The 19,855-nt window shown below is 32.6% G+C and overlaps 1 protein-coding gene across 2 annotated transcripts in view; it reads right to left on the bottom strand.

The window, feature by feature from the left end:
- LOC125068224 (G-protein coupled receptor Mth2-like) overlaps positions 1–19,855 on the bottom strand; it is a 33,037-nt gene that overhangs the window by 2,182 nt on the left and 11,000 nt on the right. The window contains exons 2-9 of one of the 2 annotated variants that reach the window (XM_047677292.1): positions 18,250–18,427; positions 14,620–14,811; positions 6,572–6,650; positions 5,920–5,958; positions 2,226–2,404; positions 1,906–2,077; positions 1,405–1,590; positions 314–457 (exon numbers count right to left, since the gene is read on the bottom strand). In XM_047677292.1, the coding sequence (XP_047533248.1) occupies positions 322–457; positions 1,405–1,590; positions 1,906–2,077; positions 2,226–2,404; positions 5,920–5,958; positions 6,572–6,650; positions 14,620–14,811; positions 18,250–18,427 (1,161 nt within the window). In that variant the 3' untranslated portion in view covers positions 314–321. The remainder of the gene's footprint in view (positions 1–313; positions 458–1,404; positions 1,591–1,905; positions 2,078–2,225; positions 2,405–5,919; positions 5,959–6,571; positions 6,651–14,619; positions 14,812–18,249; positions 18,428–19,855) is intronic. The other variant, XM_047677293.1, reaches the window with a different exon arrangement.

The raw sequence follows: 19,855 nt of genomic DNA, 5'->3' as shown, positions 1-19,855 counted from the left end.
GCGGGCGACGGGAGACGCGGTGGCACTGCGCGGGGCCACGCATCCACCCGTTGCTATGGTTACTAGTAATGGCGGCCTTGTTTGCTATAGTAACGCGCTCCTCGCCTCAGACCGCACCTCAAACGACATCTATTTTTTGTTACTGCGCAGAGTCAAGATTCGTGCCGGGTATTATATATAGATAGATTAAAAAATAAATTTTATTTGAAACAACATGCATTTCTGTCACCAGTAAGATGGAAAATACAACGCATGTTTTAAAACATATAATAAGAACATAAAAGTTTGTTAGCGAAAATGTAATTTTAATTACCCTCGATGTTAGTTCATGTCTTTCAATCGAATAGCAGTTTCGTCAGCAGACACTCTCGTATCCTCGGTGGGAGCGGAGCTGGACCGCGTCGCCCACTTCCCTAAGCTCGTTTCAGTTGCAGGAATACCTCGTATAGTTCGCCATCTAGAAATAAATCGGTGATTAAGTTTGACCTAGTCGAAGTTTGGTACTTTACCGCAAACGAAATTCTAATAGCCGTTGGCTTCTTATGCCAAAATGAGTGAAGCCACTGTAAGCCACAACATTTATACAACATGTCAATTCGTCGAGATTTTTTTTTTTTTAAATATATAATTATTTAAGTACTTAATTAAAATGAGTATGTTTCCAAAATTTTTACCAATCTTTAGAATCTTATATTTTAATGTCGAAACACTTAAGTTAGTTGATACAACAAGCACAATCCATACTGAAATTTCCATATTTTAGGATACAGAATAATTACCACGTGGGTTGACACATTTTGGCATAACCGGTTTACTTATTTTCTCAGTTTTTATATTGGAATATTTTTCAGAATGTCTGTAGCCTGAAAGATCAACGAATTTTGTATTTTTCAAAACAAAATAGAATTTAAAAATTTACACAAATTAACTTTGAATATGTGTATAATAATTGTTTGGTTTAAGGCGTAAATATACGTGCATCCCTCTGTCGCGTAATAAATCAGTCTAGAACGAGACCTTTAGTTGGACAGATCTGTGACACTTTTCTCTGAAAATATAGGGCACATGGGGTGTGAGGTCATAATTATAAGTAATCAAGTAAGGCCCAACCGATTGTTAGGTTTGATAAACAAAACAAACAAGGGATTTCATTAGCGAATTTTGTATATAAAGGTTTTTATACTATATTATATCTATTCTATTATATTATAATCAGTTGCATCGTTGAAGGATATGACACATGGACTTAATAGAAAAAATATAATTAAGGACAGAATAGCGCTGGGAAAAGCTAGGTAGAACAAAATCGCAGGTAGACCAAAATCTGTTTGCGTCACTACATGTTAAATCTTATTTTCATTTTGAGACACTATTTGAAAGTTGAATAAAAAACATTGAACTAACCTTTTGGAGATCAAATTACGAACTTTGTTTTTCCAAACGAAAATGAAGAAGATATAAATGCCAAGTACGATGTTTGCGAGGTCGACAACAATCCAGTACCAGTTGGAGCCGCCGACTGCGAAGCTGATCACCTCAATCGTCCAGTTCACCCCCATCACAACAAACAGCTTTAGGTAGAGACCGTATCTGAAGGTATTTTTAAAAAAAGGTAAGAAAATATAAAGCATAGTCAAAAATAATTTAAAATCCAGAAACAAACAGATCAAAGTATTTAATCGCTTCATTTAAGTGATCCACCAATATTGGATCTTCATGCTCAATAAGTTTCAAACTTGCATAAAAAATAAGACCAGGTCAGCAGTGTGGTGTTAATCGAACAATTGTCTAAATATTGAGTATTTACTTATGATATTATGTAATAAATGAAGACTTTAATAAAACAAGAAAATACGGAAAATATTTTCTACTGTTAAGAACTGGAAGAATAAAAAAAATGGGAACCTTTGCTTATCCTTTCTTAATTTATCACTGCGTGAAGATTCGGCACCTTTTAAAATGGCGGTTTCCTGTCTTATAGATCGGATTCGATGTGCTGTTATCGAGAATAGCACACTGTTGCATATCACCAGCGCGAATACAGGGGTGAAGAAATATACGAGTTCACTGACCCAATCTGTAAACACAAAATTATGTACACACATTATGTATACACCTTTTAAGTACAATGTACATTTTTAAATCACCTACATAAAATGCTACAACTAATTTATGTTATAATCTAATTTTATAATATTAATATTTTATGATTAATCATAACTTACTGTCAAACCAGCATCGTCGGCTGCCAAAACCTGGAGTGATTATACTTTCAGGAACGTCACTGAATTGCATAGAAATAGTGAGCACTGTAAGAGCTACTGGTACGCCCCAGGCATAAGCGCCATACATCGCAAAACGTCGCCTCTCGCGCCGTTTGTTCGTACTCCCTCCTCTATAGCCACTGGAATGTAAATAAAATACTTACAACATGAATTTACAGCACGAGATAAAATGGCGATTTGAGAATAACGAAACAATGGCATTTTCCAAGTATGTTTTTATTACCTTTGAGATTGTTGAGCAAGGGTTCCAATCCTTGAGTTGCATTAAACATACAAACATAACTCAAATAAGCGAACATATAAACATTGAAATTCGTAAGTTACAATACACGAGCTTCTAATATGCAACATTACGACCAATAAACATTATAATATATTACGAATAAATAATATTATCATGCTATGATTATAACGTCATGCCAATACTTGAATGTTGTTGGGAATTAATAATAGGAAACTTAGACATATGTTGATATTATCCGTATTTTATAGTATCGGTAGCCCTCCCTTTTTAGGATAGATACACAAAATTACACAGCTATTTGTTTTAAATCTTTTTTGACCCCAATTGTGAAAACGTTGAGTGTGCTTTAAACGCTTTAAGGCTGACTGCTATTTAGCTGATTGTAATCCTGTCCACACTGTTCTAGCAATACAGTTCTAAAATATTACGATATATATTTTATTTAAAGGACTTTTTTCACGTTTTAATGATGTTATAATGGTTGATCTTTTCAAATCCAAGGTTTTTTTTCACACAAATCATAAAGGTAGGCTAATAACTTAGGACGGAGTAATAGGTCACATGATGGTAAGTGGTCACCACCACCATATTGGTACTGTAAGAAATAAGAATCATTCTTCATAGCATTACGACAATAACCTTGGGAATAACTTAAAATGTTATGTCCCTTGTGCCTTAGTTCTCTGGCTCACTCACCCATCAAATCGGAACAAAATTATAAGTGGGTGGTATCCATATAGGGTCAGGTTTTGCACAAAGTTCTACCACCAAGTGGGTTCTATCGGATATGACCGGATTTAGGAGAGGACAAGATTGGATTTTGTCTCTACAAGGAACACCTCGTGTTTTTTATATATTGTATAAAAATTTCAAATTCCGATCTGTCAGAGTGAACAAAAAACAAATTTACGAAGCCCTTTGTTAAAAATTTTGAAAGCATATTCCGTTTAAAATCGAGATAAAACTCGAATTATTTGCGGGATGGACAAATACAACGCACACGTTAACGATAACAGAATTATGCTTTTAACCCGGTCAATACCCAGAAAAATATAACACAACTGTCTATTCAGTGAAACGAACCTATTAAGTCAAGCGGCAGCGTCTGATAACGGAATACAATTTCCTACCATTCATTCGCTACGTTCTACCGTAATAGAGTAAAGCCCAAATATAAACCTATCAATAGTCTGTGGCTTAAAATTACATAATAATGACAAGTATTTAGTTTATTATTGAAAAGGTAATAAGTATTATTTATTATTTCTTATAATTTTACTATTATCTCAAGCTAAATTATTTTTAAAGAAGTGCATAATATAGTTTGAATTCGGGGAGACGCTATTTGCAATGAAACATACAGTAAAACTACATCATTACGTACATAATACAAATAGCGACTAGCTGAATATCGCAGTAGTAACTGTACAATAAGTATTAATAGCAGCCAAAAGAAAACTTTTGTCTCACTTTTGAATTTATGGTCTTCATTATAATATATAATGTATATTTAAAATCGTACTATAGATTTATAGGCACTCGTTTTAATTTATTTACAAGAAAAAGATCAATTTGTAAAATAGTACAAAAATTCTCATAAACGGAAATTTCACAGCTCTACACGAATAAAATAATATAGACAGTGTCAAACTGTTGAAGAGTTTTATTTTGAAAGCAAATTGCAAAGCAAGAGGCGACTAGCGCCTCTGATCGTCTCAACTTCTTCTTCTTGCAAGATTTTTGCGAAACTGAAGTCGTTTACGCAGCGCATGCAGAAAGAAGCTTTCAATTATATTTTTTCTTTTGGTTATAGCGTGATTGTATATAGCCTTTCACAATAAATGCGCTATCTAAACCTGAAAGTATTCATCAAATCGGACCGTAATTCTTGAAATTAGCGAGTTCTATTAAACAAACAAACAAACTCTTTAGCTTTATATGTTAGTATAGATTACTCTTTAAACCACGATCGCAGAGAAACACCCGGTCAAAATAATCTCTCGTACTCAGAACGAAGGGCTCGCTTACATTAGGTTCTGACGTAGGGTTGTTAGCAGACGACTGAAGTGTGCCAAAAGCGTCTTGATCGCAGTGTTAATTACTTAAAACTGACTGCCACCTTCGGCCTGCCTAACCACTAACCACTATTACTTTCTACAGAGACAATATACGTGCAGTAACCGAAGTTTGTACAATTAATTGTCACTTTGGATTGAAGAAGGAAATAAAATTAGAGTCTGACAAATATCGACAATTCCTCAAAAACAGAAGAGACGGAATTAAAGTTTGGTCATTGAACTTGGTCGACTAGTTATCGTGACGACTAACCGAGTCTTAATGATGTTTACGACAAATTTATGTTTATGACAAATTTTCACTGCTCATTTACACCTAATACCTACCATCAATAATTTCTGAATGTTTTATTACAACTTAAATGTTGTTTATTATTCTTGCCTTACAACAAATTATTGACTTAAAATATGTATTTTTATCTTCTCGTTCAAAGAAAAAAATTACCTTCACTTATTTGTTACCCTAGAGCCAAATTTATTAATCGGGCAATGTTTAAAAAAAAACTTTTACATACACTACACTACACTAAAATGACTACAATAAAGCTAAAAATAGAAAAAAAACTGACTTAAATTTAATAATTTTATTTCAGTCTTAAAACTAGGGAGGTCGGTAACGAACAAAAGGAGCTATTCATCTGCTATTATATTAATATAATAATAACGTGATACTAATTCGAATCATGCATTATGACAATTACCTGAAAATCTATAAAGCACATTATGAATCTAACATAACTCTATTGTACACTATTACATTTTATAATTCTACCGATAAAGTATAGGTTTACAATAGTTAGGTAGTCATGCCGGTGTTACGGACAACGAGTCATCAACGAGCATTAGGCTGGGAAATTTCATTGTTGAAAAATGTTTTATGAAACGGACACTCAACAATATTGCCAGATATTTCTCCAATAATGATAAAACAATTAAAAATTATAAGTTACTTGGGTTTTATTGCAATCACAATTACTGATTGAATTATTTATGTTGAATACTAATTAAATGTAAATTTCTCATTGAAACAGGCATTTATTTACAATACGCTAATGAGGCTCAAAATTAGTTAATTATAATGAAACCTCCATCCAAAATAATCTTCGTTAATTGGATATAAGATAAAACCCTTGAATACGTCAAAGAAATACATTTTTGTCGCATGTTGCTGACAAGATGGGATTTTTTCTGATTATTGTTAGTGATAAAGTGTTCGTTTCATGCAAATCAACATTTTATTTCATCTCAATGAGAGTCCCAACTCTTAAAACGTTGTGAGTACATACTCTTTGATGTAAATTTACTTGGAACCTACGGATGGGGCCTGCCGCATTGCGACGCTGGCGCAACCGTTCTGAAATCCACATTGGAATGTAAGACCATATTTTATTTTTCCTGCTTCTTAGTTATATAAATTTTCATATTTTTAATATCAATAAATGTTCCAGTTCCACTCTCCTAATCACTCACTCTCTCTTCTCACTTCCAATAGCAGAAGTAGAAATAAACAAATCTTAGAAGTACATAGTCCATACGATCTGCTAATTTTACTTCTGAAGTTCCGTTAGTAACTTCACCGATCAAACCCGAAATATACGGATTTAGTGAAAATTCACTTTTCCGTAACGAATACCATTTGATAGATTGATTATTTTTGATTTCGACCGATTATGTCAAATCAAGGGCAAATTTTTATTTATGTTTACTTCTGCCATTCCGTTAGGCTGTAGTACGTTATGTATCAAGAAATGCTCGACACGTACACGGAAGACGGGTCCTATTATCATAAAGCGTTCGCTTCCAAATCCTGACTTATAAAAAATATAAAATAACAACGTAAGATAAACAAAAACATTCAATAACAATAATAATGTAACTTACGGTTAATTGTATACTAAAAATCATTAATATTTTATCCAAAAAAAAAACCGCTTATTTTGATAAAAATAATAAAATTTAATAATTACCTAAAGGTTCTCCAGATATCGAAGCACATTATATTCAGCCAGAAGAAACTCGTTTGGAATGCGTAGTATATGATGAAAGCTGTAAAATGAAAAAAACAACTGATTTAATCTGTGGTATGAAATGACTATGTAATGTTGAATACATATCCACTGATTTCCAAATGTACTGCTGAATATGCTATTTGAGATTTCGGCATAATTCATTAATAAACGCAGAATTTGTCTATGGGATTCTCTAACAATCTATGCTCAGATTTGGTGTGATATCAATTGTGCCCTCTATGTTATAGTTCTTTTAAAACAAATAATACATCATCAACAATTCGTGTAACTGTATGAGTAGGTACTCAGATAAGCAATCGGGACAGCACAGTTGTTTATCATATTACCTGATGCCTCGTTGGTGTACTGACTAACTTCATAGCCCAATAAAAATGCCCGTAGGGGGACAAAAAATTGGTATTAGATAATAAATTGGAATAACTAAAAAAAATTACTCATTGGGCACAAGTCTTTAAAGCCTTGACTTAATCCCCATCGCTTACCATAAAATTTTTCAACATAAAAGACCAACAGCGTTCGCCTGCTCATAAACCATTCCTATAGAAAGGAAATCGAATCGATCTGTTGATCCGGTACAACATAAAAGAATGACAAATCACACTCTTGAAGTGCACCAATAAATTATAGGCGATAAAGTTATTTTTTTTCATTGATCAAATGATTTGTATTTATTTAACACCATTCGTAGAGGACTGTCAATCGTCGTTCTCTTTTATCATCGTGGCCTCGTTTTATTATTTATTGAAACAAAGTTTTGTCTTATTATAGCTCAGTATATTTTTTTTTGCTGAAAGGAATCATTCAAAAGCTATGATCCATTTGTTGCAGATTGAAAGATTTCAAGGCAAAGATTGAATCACGCATGATGTGTGCTTATATTAAGAATTTATTGTGTTAATATTATAAATATAATTTTAACGAGAACAGATTTAGGCTTCAAATATTAAAGGCGTATTTGCGTTAACAAATATTCTCTGAATCGTCGCTCTCTTATCTGACGGACCAGCAATCCTTCGACGGACCTATAGTTTCGTAGTTCTCGTGATGATTCAGTCCGTGGTCATTCGCTTATATTTTCGGATATCGATTACTTAATAAATCGATTTCATATTTTCAATGCGTAAGATTTCAATCTCATACAAATTTATGCACGCTAATATTTACGTTGAATGTATCTTAAAATTTATAGCCTTCGCGATTTATTAATTAAGCATTGAGAGTTTACGCCGGAACGGATCAATAAATCTATTTGCTTCCATCCAACCTATCCAGACGGAATCCACTCATATACTGCAATATGTATAAACAATATATTATAAATGCAAAAGTAACTCTGTCTATCAACCTTTCAAGCATAAACTGCTAAATCGATTTAGATAAAATTTGATATGGAGATAGTTTGAGTCAAAGGACAATCATAGGCTACTTTTTTTAATTTATCCCTCGACAGAATAAAATCGAGGTGACGGTTTATGTACTACAAGTAATATTATTAATTTCGCGTGGGTAAAGCCGCAGATTCAGCTAGTACAAAATATTTTTATCTTCCAGTTTGAAGAGCGAGTGAGTCAGCGTTATCAAACATTTCATGATTATCGGTTCATTAGTGGTAAATGGAATGATTAATATCTCTTACATTGTCAAGTCCCAGTGGGCGGTGGTGACACTTTAACACCAGGTGGTAAATTTAATTGTTTTCGTATATTTCACAAATTAGTTTATGTTATTTCCAAGTTCTTGCCATTGCAAAAAAGGAGGCCTATTTATAGAGATAGGCAGAGGAGTGAAAATGTGGCAGAAATGGTCCCATATTATTTTATTAAAAACATCCCATATATATATATATATATTTGTTATATCAAAGTGTTAATGGTGTATAATATTATTTAAAAAATAAGTAATCTTTATATATTTCACTCCTGAGCAAAAAGCCTCCACTCTTCCCCAGTGCGGACTGGTGGTGTATCCACCATTAGCAAATAATTATGCAACATAGGGAAATGTCAGTTTTTTTTAAATTATCAATTAATTGTAAAATAAATATGGTTGTTCATCTTTTTATTATTAAAATAGGTTATTATTCTGTTTGAACGGAATTCGTCTGAAATATCGAAACTAATTTATTTTATTGGTCATAAATCCCACGAAACGTTTACTTTGAGCCCGTCACTCGGCCTCTCAATGATTCAGTGACGTATATTCGGTATTATTTTTGAACACATTTTGTATTGTCTAATTTAACTACTAATTACTCTATATACTGATTAATTATTACTAAAGTGGCCTTCGGCAAAGTACCGGCACCCTATTTATACATAGCCTACTTGTGTACTGCCAAATATAATAGACAATAATCAAAGACAATGAGATTTATACGTAGACTATTTTACTACTTTTTAGTAGGTAATGGATATATTCCCAACAATTTTAAAGCTCCATATATGTTGTGTTAACCTGTTATCAGTAGAACATTTATTAAATTACTTTTTATTGTGTTATTTCGATTATAAATTGAATATTTCAACTGTTGGTGGTGCTGAGTAAATACCTAAATAATCTTCTATTATAGAGGCGATATTCGGGGCCGGACAGTAAGTTTAGAGGGCCCTGGGCTAACACTACTTAGGGGCCCACCTAAGACATATCTGAACGTAGACTTGAAACCATACGACCTGTATAATTTAATTAAGTTATGGATTATTTCGCATTATCGTCTATTTTTGACTTTGACTTGAGTTAGTTGGGGCCCCCTTGAATCCACCGGGCCCTGGGCTGAAGCCCAAAAAGCCATATGGTGGATCCGGCCCTGGCGGTATTTTTCAACAGTATAAAATACTTATTTTATCGAAATAATTATGTTAAAGATGAAAATGGAATTTCAAGTATAAAACAATAATTAATTTAAAAAAAATTGTGATTTCATTATTTGAAATATAAATGTTATACTTTTGTTCATACTAAAAAAAAACCAAGGATCTAGCGTGCTATTCAATTTAAATCCGCTCCATTATCTGATACCAACAATAGACATTAATTAACGTAAAGTAATTAGCATACTTCAATAACAAACTTACAGCTATTGAAAGACTTGAATATTACCATTAAATTATAACACATTATACGCTTTAAAACAATATTTGTCACGTAAAATAATAATACAATACTTTTTTCATTAAATCGCTAAAACATTGTAAGGCAGTAATTATAACAGAAAATTACAAGCTTATTTACGTATAGTTCAAATCCATTATCATGGAACATCATGACATAGTTACGACGTAAATGTACACAATACACATAAAACTAACAGGGCCCTGCTGATTATTCCATTCGCTTAATGCCGACACACCCATAACTAGCTCTTTAGTGAAATTAGTGCAATAATATGAAATAATAAAATTTCAAGAGTGCACAGTTAATATCAATTAGTAAGGGAGCGGTTAATAGACATTGATACCTTTCAGCACTCTAAAAATTGATATGCCCGAAATAGGAAATGAATAATTATGTATTTTATTATGGAATTGTAGCTGGAAATAGATAATGTTGTCAGAACGCAACTACTACCTAACTACCTACTAACTACTTTGCGAATAACCATATATATATGTACCTACCTATAATTTAACCAAAAGAATCATGAATTGGATCACGGATGGCAATCTTATCTATCTATAATCTTACTGTCCTAATCTTATACATAGTTCAATGTTTTGAATAAAATTTTTGAATTATAAATCGAAAATAAATATCGATATTATTTCTAAATGTAATAAGGTAGCGTTAGTCTAGTTATTATAGCAATACAGCTTACATATTTAAGGGTTGCGGCCAATCCTAGGGAGAAGATTAGTACAAGTAAATCCCCAGTAATCTGGAGCAATCGCTTCCTAAAAGAGAGGCTGGGCAGTTTTATACTCTGCCTGAAAAATATTTAAGTATTTAAATGATTTTCAGGCAGAGTATAAGACAGTGTATACTGTTCATGCGCATGGACTTGCTCCGGCCGTCTCATATTGCTCTCCGAATATGAGGAATATGATAACGAGGGATTAGCCACTGTATTTGCCATACATTTGTGCATTATAACATAGCGATTGTAACATATTTTTTCTCGAATTCCTACAATCTGTTGGAATTAGGAGAGACGCGGTAAGGGACGAAGTGTATAACATGTCATCGATGCCGGCTATGGGGCAAATGTCAGGCGACAGTAGGAGTTCTTAAGGCTGAGGACGCCCCTCTGGTGGTCGAGCATGCAGCGGTGCTATGCCGTGGAGATGGGCACACACTGTCCGCTCGTGCGTGTGAGACTGTGGGCATCCTGGTGTCACGATGGACAGCATTGTTTCCGAGATGCCTCGGAGCGTTATATATTTGATTTGACCGATGAATCAGTGCAGTGATAAAGTTGCCCGCCAGATGACATTATATGCGACTACTATAAGTCTCGATGTTTTTTGACATAGCAAATGTACACAAACGCCTTTTGGTTATTTTAATAGTACTATTTCATAACATTTTTTTTGGGGTATATATTTAAACTGTTTATTACCTACAAAAAACATCTATTTTCAATCTTTTAGCTCGAAACTTTCAAAGGGTTTTTTTGTAAATGTTCTTAAGGTTGCCTCACAATATGCTTACAACAATATGTATACCTACCTATTTACAATAATATCATTTTTAAAAGAAACTGTGAAAGTCATTGTATACATACGAAAAGTAAAGGAAAACGTATTTGTAAAGTCATCTTTACATCATTACATCTTTCTTAATATAAGATTCTACATTTATTTTAAAAATGGCTCCTATTAATAAATTTAAATCACGTTATGATAAATCATGATAAATAATAATATGCCTTATATTACTCAATACAAAATATAAAGAAGAAATATGTATATAACTTTAATTGTTATCGATTAACATAAAATCTAACTAAAAAGTAACTACTAAGTTTCTTGCCTTAGTAAAATCTACTTTCCGAACCGGTGGTAATTTTACAATTCAATAGTGTAATATGTATAGTGGGACATTTATAGCATGTTATTTTACTTCTATATTACATCCGTTCATGTACTAATAAGACATATTTTAAATATTTGGTTAGATGGATGGATGTTAAAAGCCAAACACCAGATTTTTTTTTTTTTGTTTTTACTAGAACGGACAACGTCATTAATCATTTGAGCTTCGCGTGGTTGCCGCTATTAACTACAGATTAAAGTTTTAAAAAAGTAGTCCGTTGTTGATAAATTTTTATACATATTCTATGTTAAAATCAAAGTCGAATTTGAATTTGAAATTTAGTTTGAAATCGATATCAAAATATGCTATATTTAAGTTGCTTTGCAAGATATGTTATTGTGTATGTTTTATAAAATAAAAGCATCATAAAAAATGATATTTTAAAAAACACACAGAGTATTTTCTATTCTGATATATTGCCATTTAAAATATGTAAGGTTAAATTAATAAAAATAAGAATGTGCTAGACCAATGAGAAGATAAATTATTGCTGGGTATTACGCAAAATTTAAACTTTACCACCTAGCCCGGGCTAACACCAATGAGTTTTGATTTGCTTAAGTTAGGAAAATATCGCTAGGTATCCTATAGGTTTAAGATTTTAATAGTATCTTTCTTAGGTAATGGTACAATTTTTACGCTGTTATCATGGAGGGAGGAAATGGGGAGTTTTAATTAAGTTTGGCTTTCGTGATGTCATCTTCCCACCATCCTAGCCTAAAATGTCGGTCATCAGTTGGATGACGACAATTTTGTACCCAATTCTTGGATCAAATAAAAAGAGCAATTGATTATCTTCTACTTCATTCGGCTTTTTAAAATTTTACTTGTCGTAGACTCTCCTACTCGTATGTCCCCACGCAGATCTGTACGAGGTCATCAATGGGTCGATTTCACTGTCAGCTTGTATTTATATAATTCTGTATTTTTCTCAGTAAATTTTTAAGGTCGTGGCCTCTAGATGCCGGCTTCAATATAAAAAAAAAAACAGAGCCACGCTAGAAGTTTCGTGGAATGAGCACCAAATCCATTCTCATTAAAAAGACACGAAGCTTTTGCCAGGTAGTGAGACATTTACGAGCACTTTACAGTATCATTTTACCCGTACAAAGTAAGGGTAGCTCGTTAGTGTAAATAATAATGCTGGCGGTAAATCCGATTCGTCATGTTTGTAATTATCGTAATATAGCGTGTTGTTTATTAAAACGGAATAAATAACACGCTATATGTTAATTAATAAAATGAATGTTGTCTAAAGATTTTATAATGTTACACATACATATTTTAATACGCTTATTTAATTAATAAACGTAATAATTGCGTTTGAAATTATCTATTTGTATAATAAGATAAGATCTATAAATTGATAATTATTGGCGCTAGAATATCTATGTTAATCTTAAAAAAACTCTACGCGTTGCTAAACTATTCATCCAATTGTGATGAAACTTTGGCAAAGTGTTCTGAATAGGTAGTGGCGGACGGTGAAATGGGCCCAATTTTATGTAGTCATTACCACCACCATATATATTGCCCACTTTAAAAATTACAACTATTCTTTACATCACCAATGCGCCTCCAACTTTGGGAACGAAGATGTTATGTCCCTTCATACTAGAGCACAAATATACTAAGTACTGCTGTTTTGCGGTACAACAACTGATGATTGAGCGATACCTACCCAGATAGGCTTGCACAAATCTCTGGCACCGAGTGACTAGTACTTATATTTAAGTACTGTATGTTTCTAATATGAAATAAATTGTCAGGACTAATGGACCTTCCTCCAAAATGACTAGCCGCCAAGTATGCGATTTGCATAAAGCCCTAACCAAGTAAGTATATTTGTCTTTCAATGTAATATAGTAATAGTAGGTAGACAAATGCTTAAAGGTTATTATTATTGTTAATACACAATTAAATAGATATAGATCATAGTAAACAAGCGACTATTAACTCCTGCCTTTTTAACATCGCTGTTATCTTGCATATATTTGTATATTTTATTCAAGTAACATATACTCTATTACAAGACGAGTTTTTTTCAATAACAAAAATACTAATATATAATATTTATCTATGTCTACTAAAACATTATATTGTTTTACATAAATTGTTTTAATTGTTTAAATGTTTTACATAAATAAATATTATATATTAGTATTTAGAACAGAAAATTAGACCGACCGACCAACCGAAAATTTAGAACAGCTGTTTATAGATTTCATAATATGCCTTGTTTATTTTTTTTTTGTAACAAAAGCTTAACAAATACTCTTCGGTATATGTTACAGTATTCTGCGGTACCTACGGCATGTCATGTTTAAGACTGCGTAGTAAGCATGCTTAAGTTTATTCCGCGATACCGTGATGTGTTTCAAAACGTGGTTATAAACGTTTTATATTATTTATGGTTAAATAGCTAACTTATATGGTTAACTTATGGATGCAAATCCCGAGGTCTTGTATTTAATTTCAAATCGTACAAATAAACGCTATTAGATTTTTCTGTCAAGAAATTCAGTGGCAACATGAAATTTGGAAGTAGTTTTAAGACTCCCATGACTCAGATATCATGGTGGCTAATTAGGGTGAAGTTATAGAAAGTGTACTTGTGTTTGGGCACACATTATGGCAAAGTTGGCCATTCTCTAGGGAGTTTAGCCAACGTAACCTAAAACGGCTAGGATGTCATCAATTACTCAATCCCTTCTATTGTATCTACGAATATCTACGTATATATATATATCTGAGCAGCAGGCTGCATCACGATGCCACACATAATCTTTATATGGGCCTTCTTCTTACGCAGATAATTTTAAAAACTGTACTAATAAAGTACAATTTTTTAAACCATCATTTACACATACTGTGGTATTGATGTCATGACGTATTTAGTATTAAAAATCGCTATTTTTCCACTTATACACTAAAAAAAGAAATAGTAAACTTACCGACAACATAACAGCCTGTCATGGCGACGCCGATTTCGCCAGTGTGTAATTTCAGGTAGGCCAGAAACGGATACGCCACGATGAGACCCGCGCAGTACGCCATAAGACACATGCCGTGTAAGTTCCGTAGTTCAGGGATGAATGCATATACCAGGAAGGTTGCTAATAAAAATGGTACCGAGAGCATTAGACCTGAAACATATATAACGCTGATAAGTTTGCTTGTTTGAAAGTAATCACAGGATGTACGAATTCAATTTGAGAATAACTAACGTTAGATAGTTTATTTATTTACTCAATAAATGAAATATACGCTATAGACTAAATAAACGGTGAAACCTCGCAGAGCAGCTAGACTGATATATAAATAAATTGCTACTGCAGAATACATTTATACACAAGTTTAGATATATGAAAAATTTCGCGTCTATGCTGTTGACCGTTAAGTAATTGGAGCCAATTATTGGAGCCAATACTTCTTATAGAATTAGTTGGTGTTTAACATTAAATACATTGTTATCAGAATTTAATCAACATGTAAAATTTCAACTTCATAAAATTAAAGAAAATAGTATTAATTCAGTTTGTAAGATTGGACCTCAACTTGTATTAATAAAACTTGGTTTTTGTTCTTATTCTGTGCATCGCGTTCGTAGGTAGGTTTCGACCTTATAACTATATCCTTTGCAAAAAATAGTATTGCAGTATTCTGCATTACCTACTCGTAACATAAATGACCCATTGTGGAATTTTATTAAATGAATGACCTCATGAAGTTTTTTCATTACATTCATAGAGCTCATTTAATGCTTCATCTACTTATATTACACCTACGCAGTTCTAATATAAGGCCACTGCAGTTGTAGGTAACAGTAAAATAATACTTTGTTTCTATAAATATCCATTAATATTATTAAAAGACAAGATACTGATTGCTTGCCTTTTTTTCTATAGGAGACGGAATAACGGGTTAATTAGCTACATGGTGATAGGTGGTCACCACCTCCTATAACCATAGTCTGAGAGATATTAATCATGCTCTCCCAACCACTAGAAGTAATGTTTGTATATTATGCCCCTTGAGAGGTTGATGAGTTGGTAAGTGACAATCGCTGTCTGCAATTACACAGGATCATCCTTTAAAACTTGTTTGGCGGTAGAATCACTTGATTATCGGGATGTACCACATACCCAGATGGCCTTGCATATAGTCTCTATAATTACATGACACCAAAAATTCAATATTTTAACTGCCTATAAAGTTCTAAGTGTAAACATGTATTAATAAACATTAATGTACCGGTATTGTGTTCGGTTTCAAAACACACCTAGCTGTAATTTATCACGGGGCCGGTGCTACTCAACACAACAATATCAGTTCAACAGTTGTGAGTAATGGCCTAGTCAAGTTCCTAATGAACGTACGCCTCACCGAAATAAATGGCTTTAGTTTGAAAATGCATTTATTGGTAAAGCATCTAAGAATTAACGACTGGAGTACTTTCGTGGCATAAAGTTTATGATCACACTGTCGACATCAATTAGAAATAGTTCCAAAAATAGGCAAATATAAATATGACGTTTTAGCCAAAATCGCCACGCCAAGTTAATTGATCAAAAGCAGACTGGTTCTTGAGTGGAGACGCGTATCGGCAAAGGTAGTGTAGACAGCGGACAGGGATTATAGGAGAGCAGAAGACAGAGCTCGGTGGCGTGCCATAAGAGAGGCCTTCATCCAGGAGTGGACAAGGATAGTGGACGGATTGATGATGATGATGATATTATATTTAAAGAGAGAACATTACAATAGAGCGAAAAGACAATATAGCGGAATAATTTAGGACAATCGTTTGGAAAATAATAAAGAGTCAATATTCTTTCAATAATTAAAAGGTATTTTGATTGTGCGGATGACGAGATCTTGTAGAAATATTTTTAGTATATTATGTATTTTAATTATTTAGCTAACAGTTAAAACAAATAGGATAAGTATATGTCAAAACCACCGATCAATCTAAATCGTGTCTTCTCCTCCGCAAGTGACATTGGTAAAATAAAATCGGTTCATTTTCGGCACAAATAAAATACACAAAAAATGGTAATACATTATCCTTTGTATTGGTATATATATTTAAATTGGCTAAAATATGGCAATGACTGTAAAAGATGTCGGAAAAAGTAATGCCGATTGAAAGTGAGCTTTATTGACGAGCGCAACGTAAACCAATAAAGACGGTAGAAAGCTATGAGTAAAAATTTGCGCGAAACCGGGCCGGGTAGGAAGTAGTTTTATATAAGTAGTGATGCTTAAGAGTTTGTATGGTTGAGCGCGCTATGACGAACAAATTATAACTAAGCTATAATGATATAACTACGACACATCGATTTATTTATACTTTTAATTACATAAAGCAAACCATTTGAAGAGGCAATCGGCAGGATATGCTTTTAAGGTAACCATGTAATACAAGACGTGAGGGGCATTAAAAGCACTCAAAATAATTTTAATGCAAACATCACAAAGATTTAATTGGATATTTTCTTAACAACATCACTTATTTGATCGATGTATATGTTCCAGTAATAATATAAATGCTTAAGTTAATAGACAATAAAAATTGGATACTAACACGGACTTTATTACCAATTCTCGATGTTCGGTAACAGTTTAGTGGTAATAACACGTGACGGAATGAAAAAGATTTATTAATCATTACGTGTTTTACAATCCGAAGACTTCTTTATCTATCCGTATATATTTTGATAGAATGCGCATTATAATTAAGTAAAAACTAACAATATATGTAATATATTACAACATGTAAATATATAAATTCTGCTTATAATTTATATGTTATAGCTAGGTAATAAAAATCTAATCAACATAAAACTAATTACATAGCAAACATAAAACTAAATTGATACGAGTTCGATTATTACAAAGTTACTATTGCGATATATAAGTATAATGATATAATAAAAATCATAAGATCTTAATTGGAAAGCGCTTTTATCATAAAATTGCTTATTAATTTGTCCATATTTCGAGGGATATTATGATCCTCTTATAACTAAACCTAGTTTTGCCAAAATGAACCAACCCCATATATCACCAGATATCAACCAGATATCACTTATTTTTATAGAATAAGGTGCTCAATACTAATGCTGGTTTACTTTTATTCATTATCAGGTTCATATATATTTTTTTCATCTACTGGCTTTGACTGAGACTTAGTCGAGAGATAGAGAATCTTTGTGAGTGTTCAGAGCAGACACGGCCACAATATTAACCAGAGATAACCACAAATATCACAAATATACTAGATGATGATAGGGGGATACTTAAAATACAGATCATACTCTTGCGCCATGGCTGCGCTGTGCCTCGAATATCCTATTTCAGGCGACTTCGACCAGGACGACTGCCGGGGTGGCCTTTGTGTTAGAGAGAGAAGAAGGGGTCACGATGCGTTATATTGAAACGATCCCGTTACCGAAAGCCGCCATGGTGTGAGGACTAAATAAGAACCCGCATAAACCCATCACCCATCGTACATTTCTAAAGATTTTTTAAAACAAAAAAAGACCTTGGTAAAGTTTGTCAAAATATATTTAAGGTTTTCTTACCAATACCATATGCGATGTACAAAGCAGGGCTGTCATCGTTGGACACGTCATCGGGGTAACAGACGCCAGCCACCAGCCTTGGATTTTGCACTCTGTTATCCAACATCATGTCCAAGCAAAATCTCAATGGGAGATGCCATTGTGGACGATTTGAAGCAATTTCGTATAGCGTCCCATTCTAAAAATAAAAATATGTATTTTAGAATTTAAACGACTGACAGATCTTGTTTTTACTCTGAAATAAGTCGTATAACCGATTAAATTACCTCGTTACAAAAGAAGTTATATTTTCATTACAAACGTTTGTTTTAAAATCTTTGAAATGAAACATATGGATAATTCAAACTACCTAACATGCTGCTTGAGTTCCCTGCGCTATAAAGTGTGTTCAACAGATGTGAATTCATTTTTTAATTGAAATATTTTGACTTATATCGTGGAAAAATATTTTTTTTTTGCATATTATATAAAATAACTATGTAGTTATTTCGATGATTTTATAATATCTTAATTTGATACCATTTTTAATAGAACCTTTTTGAACTTGTGTTCAATAAATGGCAATAAAATTAAAAATGCTGCTACATGTTTATTTCATTCATAGAGAATTCATTTTCATATCCAGTGTACAATGTTGTATTACAGACTTAAATAATAAAACAGGTAATTCCCCGTGGGCCGTTAAAAACAATTTATTATCTGTTTATTGTGCACCGGGACGTAGGTGCTTTTAAAAAGCAAACATAACGTTCATTAAATTTTACCTTCGCACGCCATGAAAAAAAATCCTCTAAAGTAATATTATGACTATTAAATGTATTAATATATTTTAGAACTTGCTTCCATTATGCTTTTTGTTTTTTTTTTTTTAATATGAACTTTCCAAAATAATAAAAACTTAGACGCAACATAAAAAAAATCTTTGTAGGTACAGAAACCCGAGGAAAATATTAGTATTTTAAACAACCATAACAGCAATAGTAGCTACCTATTTTAAGAGTTATGAGTTATTTATGAGAAACTAATTTGTTTTAAATAGAAATGACTTGCGGCTTACATGTTATACAAACCACTTCATACTTTACCTAATCTTGAAATCTTTTACATTTTAAAATAATTATTACGTAAAACGTAACTTTTATAATTTTTTAAAATATTTAATTGTATTTTTTTTATTGTTATCATTAATAAAAATATAGGCAAGGGATGAGGTTAAAATATTCATAGCGTTCAAAGACAAATAAAATTTAATAAAATGAGATACGGATCTCACTACCACAAATTTCATTTTTTGTACATAGATTACGACTGCAGTAACACTAACATCCATACATAAATATGCATACCTATAATAAATAAAAAGTATGTGTGACGTTTACTAAAAAAATGTCCATTACTAACGTCAATAAATGAATAACCATCCTTAAATAAATCCCTCAATGCGCCACCAACCTACTAATTAATATTATGTTATGTTTCTTGTGCCTGTAGTTACTCTAGCTCATTCATTCTTTAAACTGGAACACAGAATTGCTATTGAACGGTAAAATATATGATGGCGGTGGCTTGCACAAAACACCAACGCACCATTTTATTATATTTATTT

This window comes from Vanessa atalanta, chromosome 13, assembly GCF_905147765.1.
Source record: "Vanessa atalanta chromosome 13, ilVanAtal1.2, whole genome shotgun sequence".
Classification (NCBI taxonomy): domain Eukaryota; kingdom Metazoa; phylum Arthropoda; class Insecta; order Lepidoptera; family Nymphalidae; genus Vanessa; species Vanessa atalanta.
This window is presented reverse-complemented; position numbering and strand designations above follow the sequence as displayed.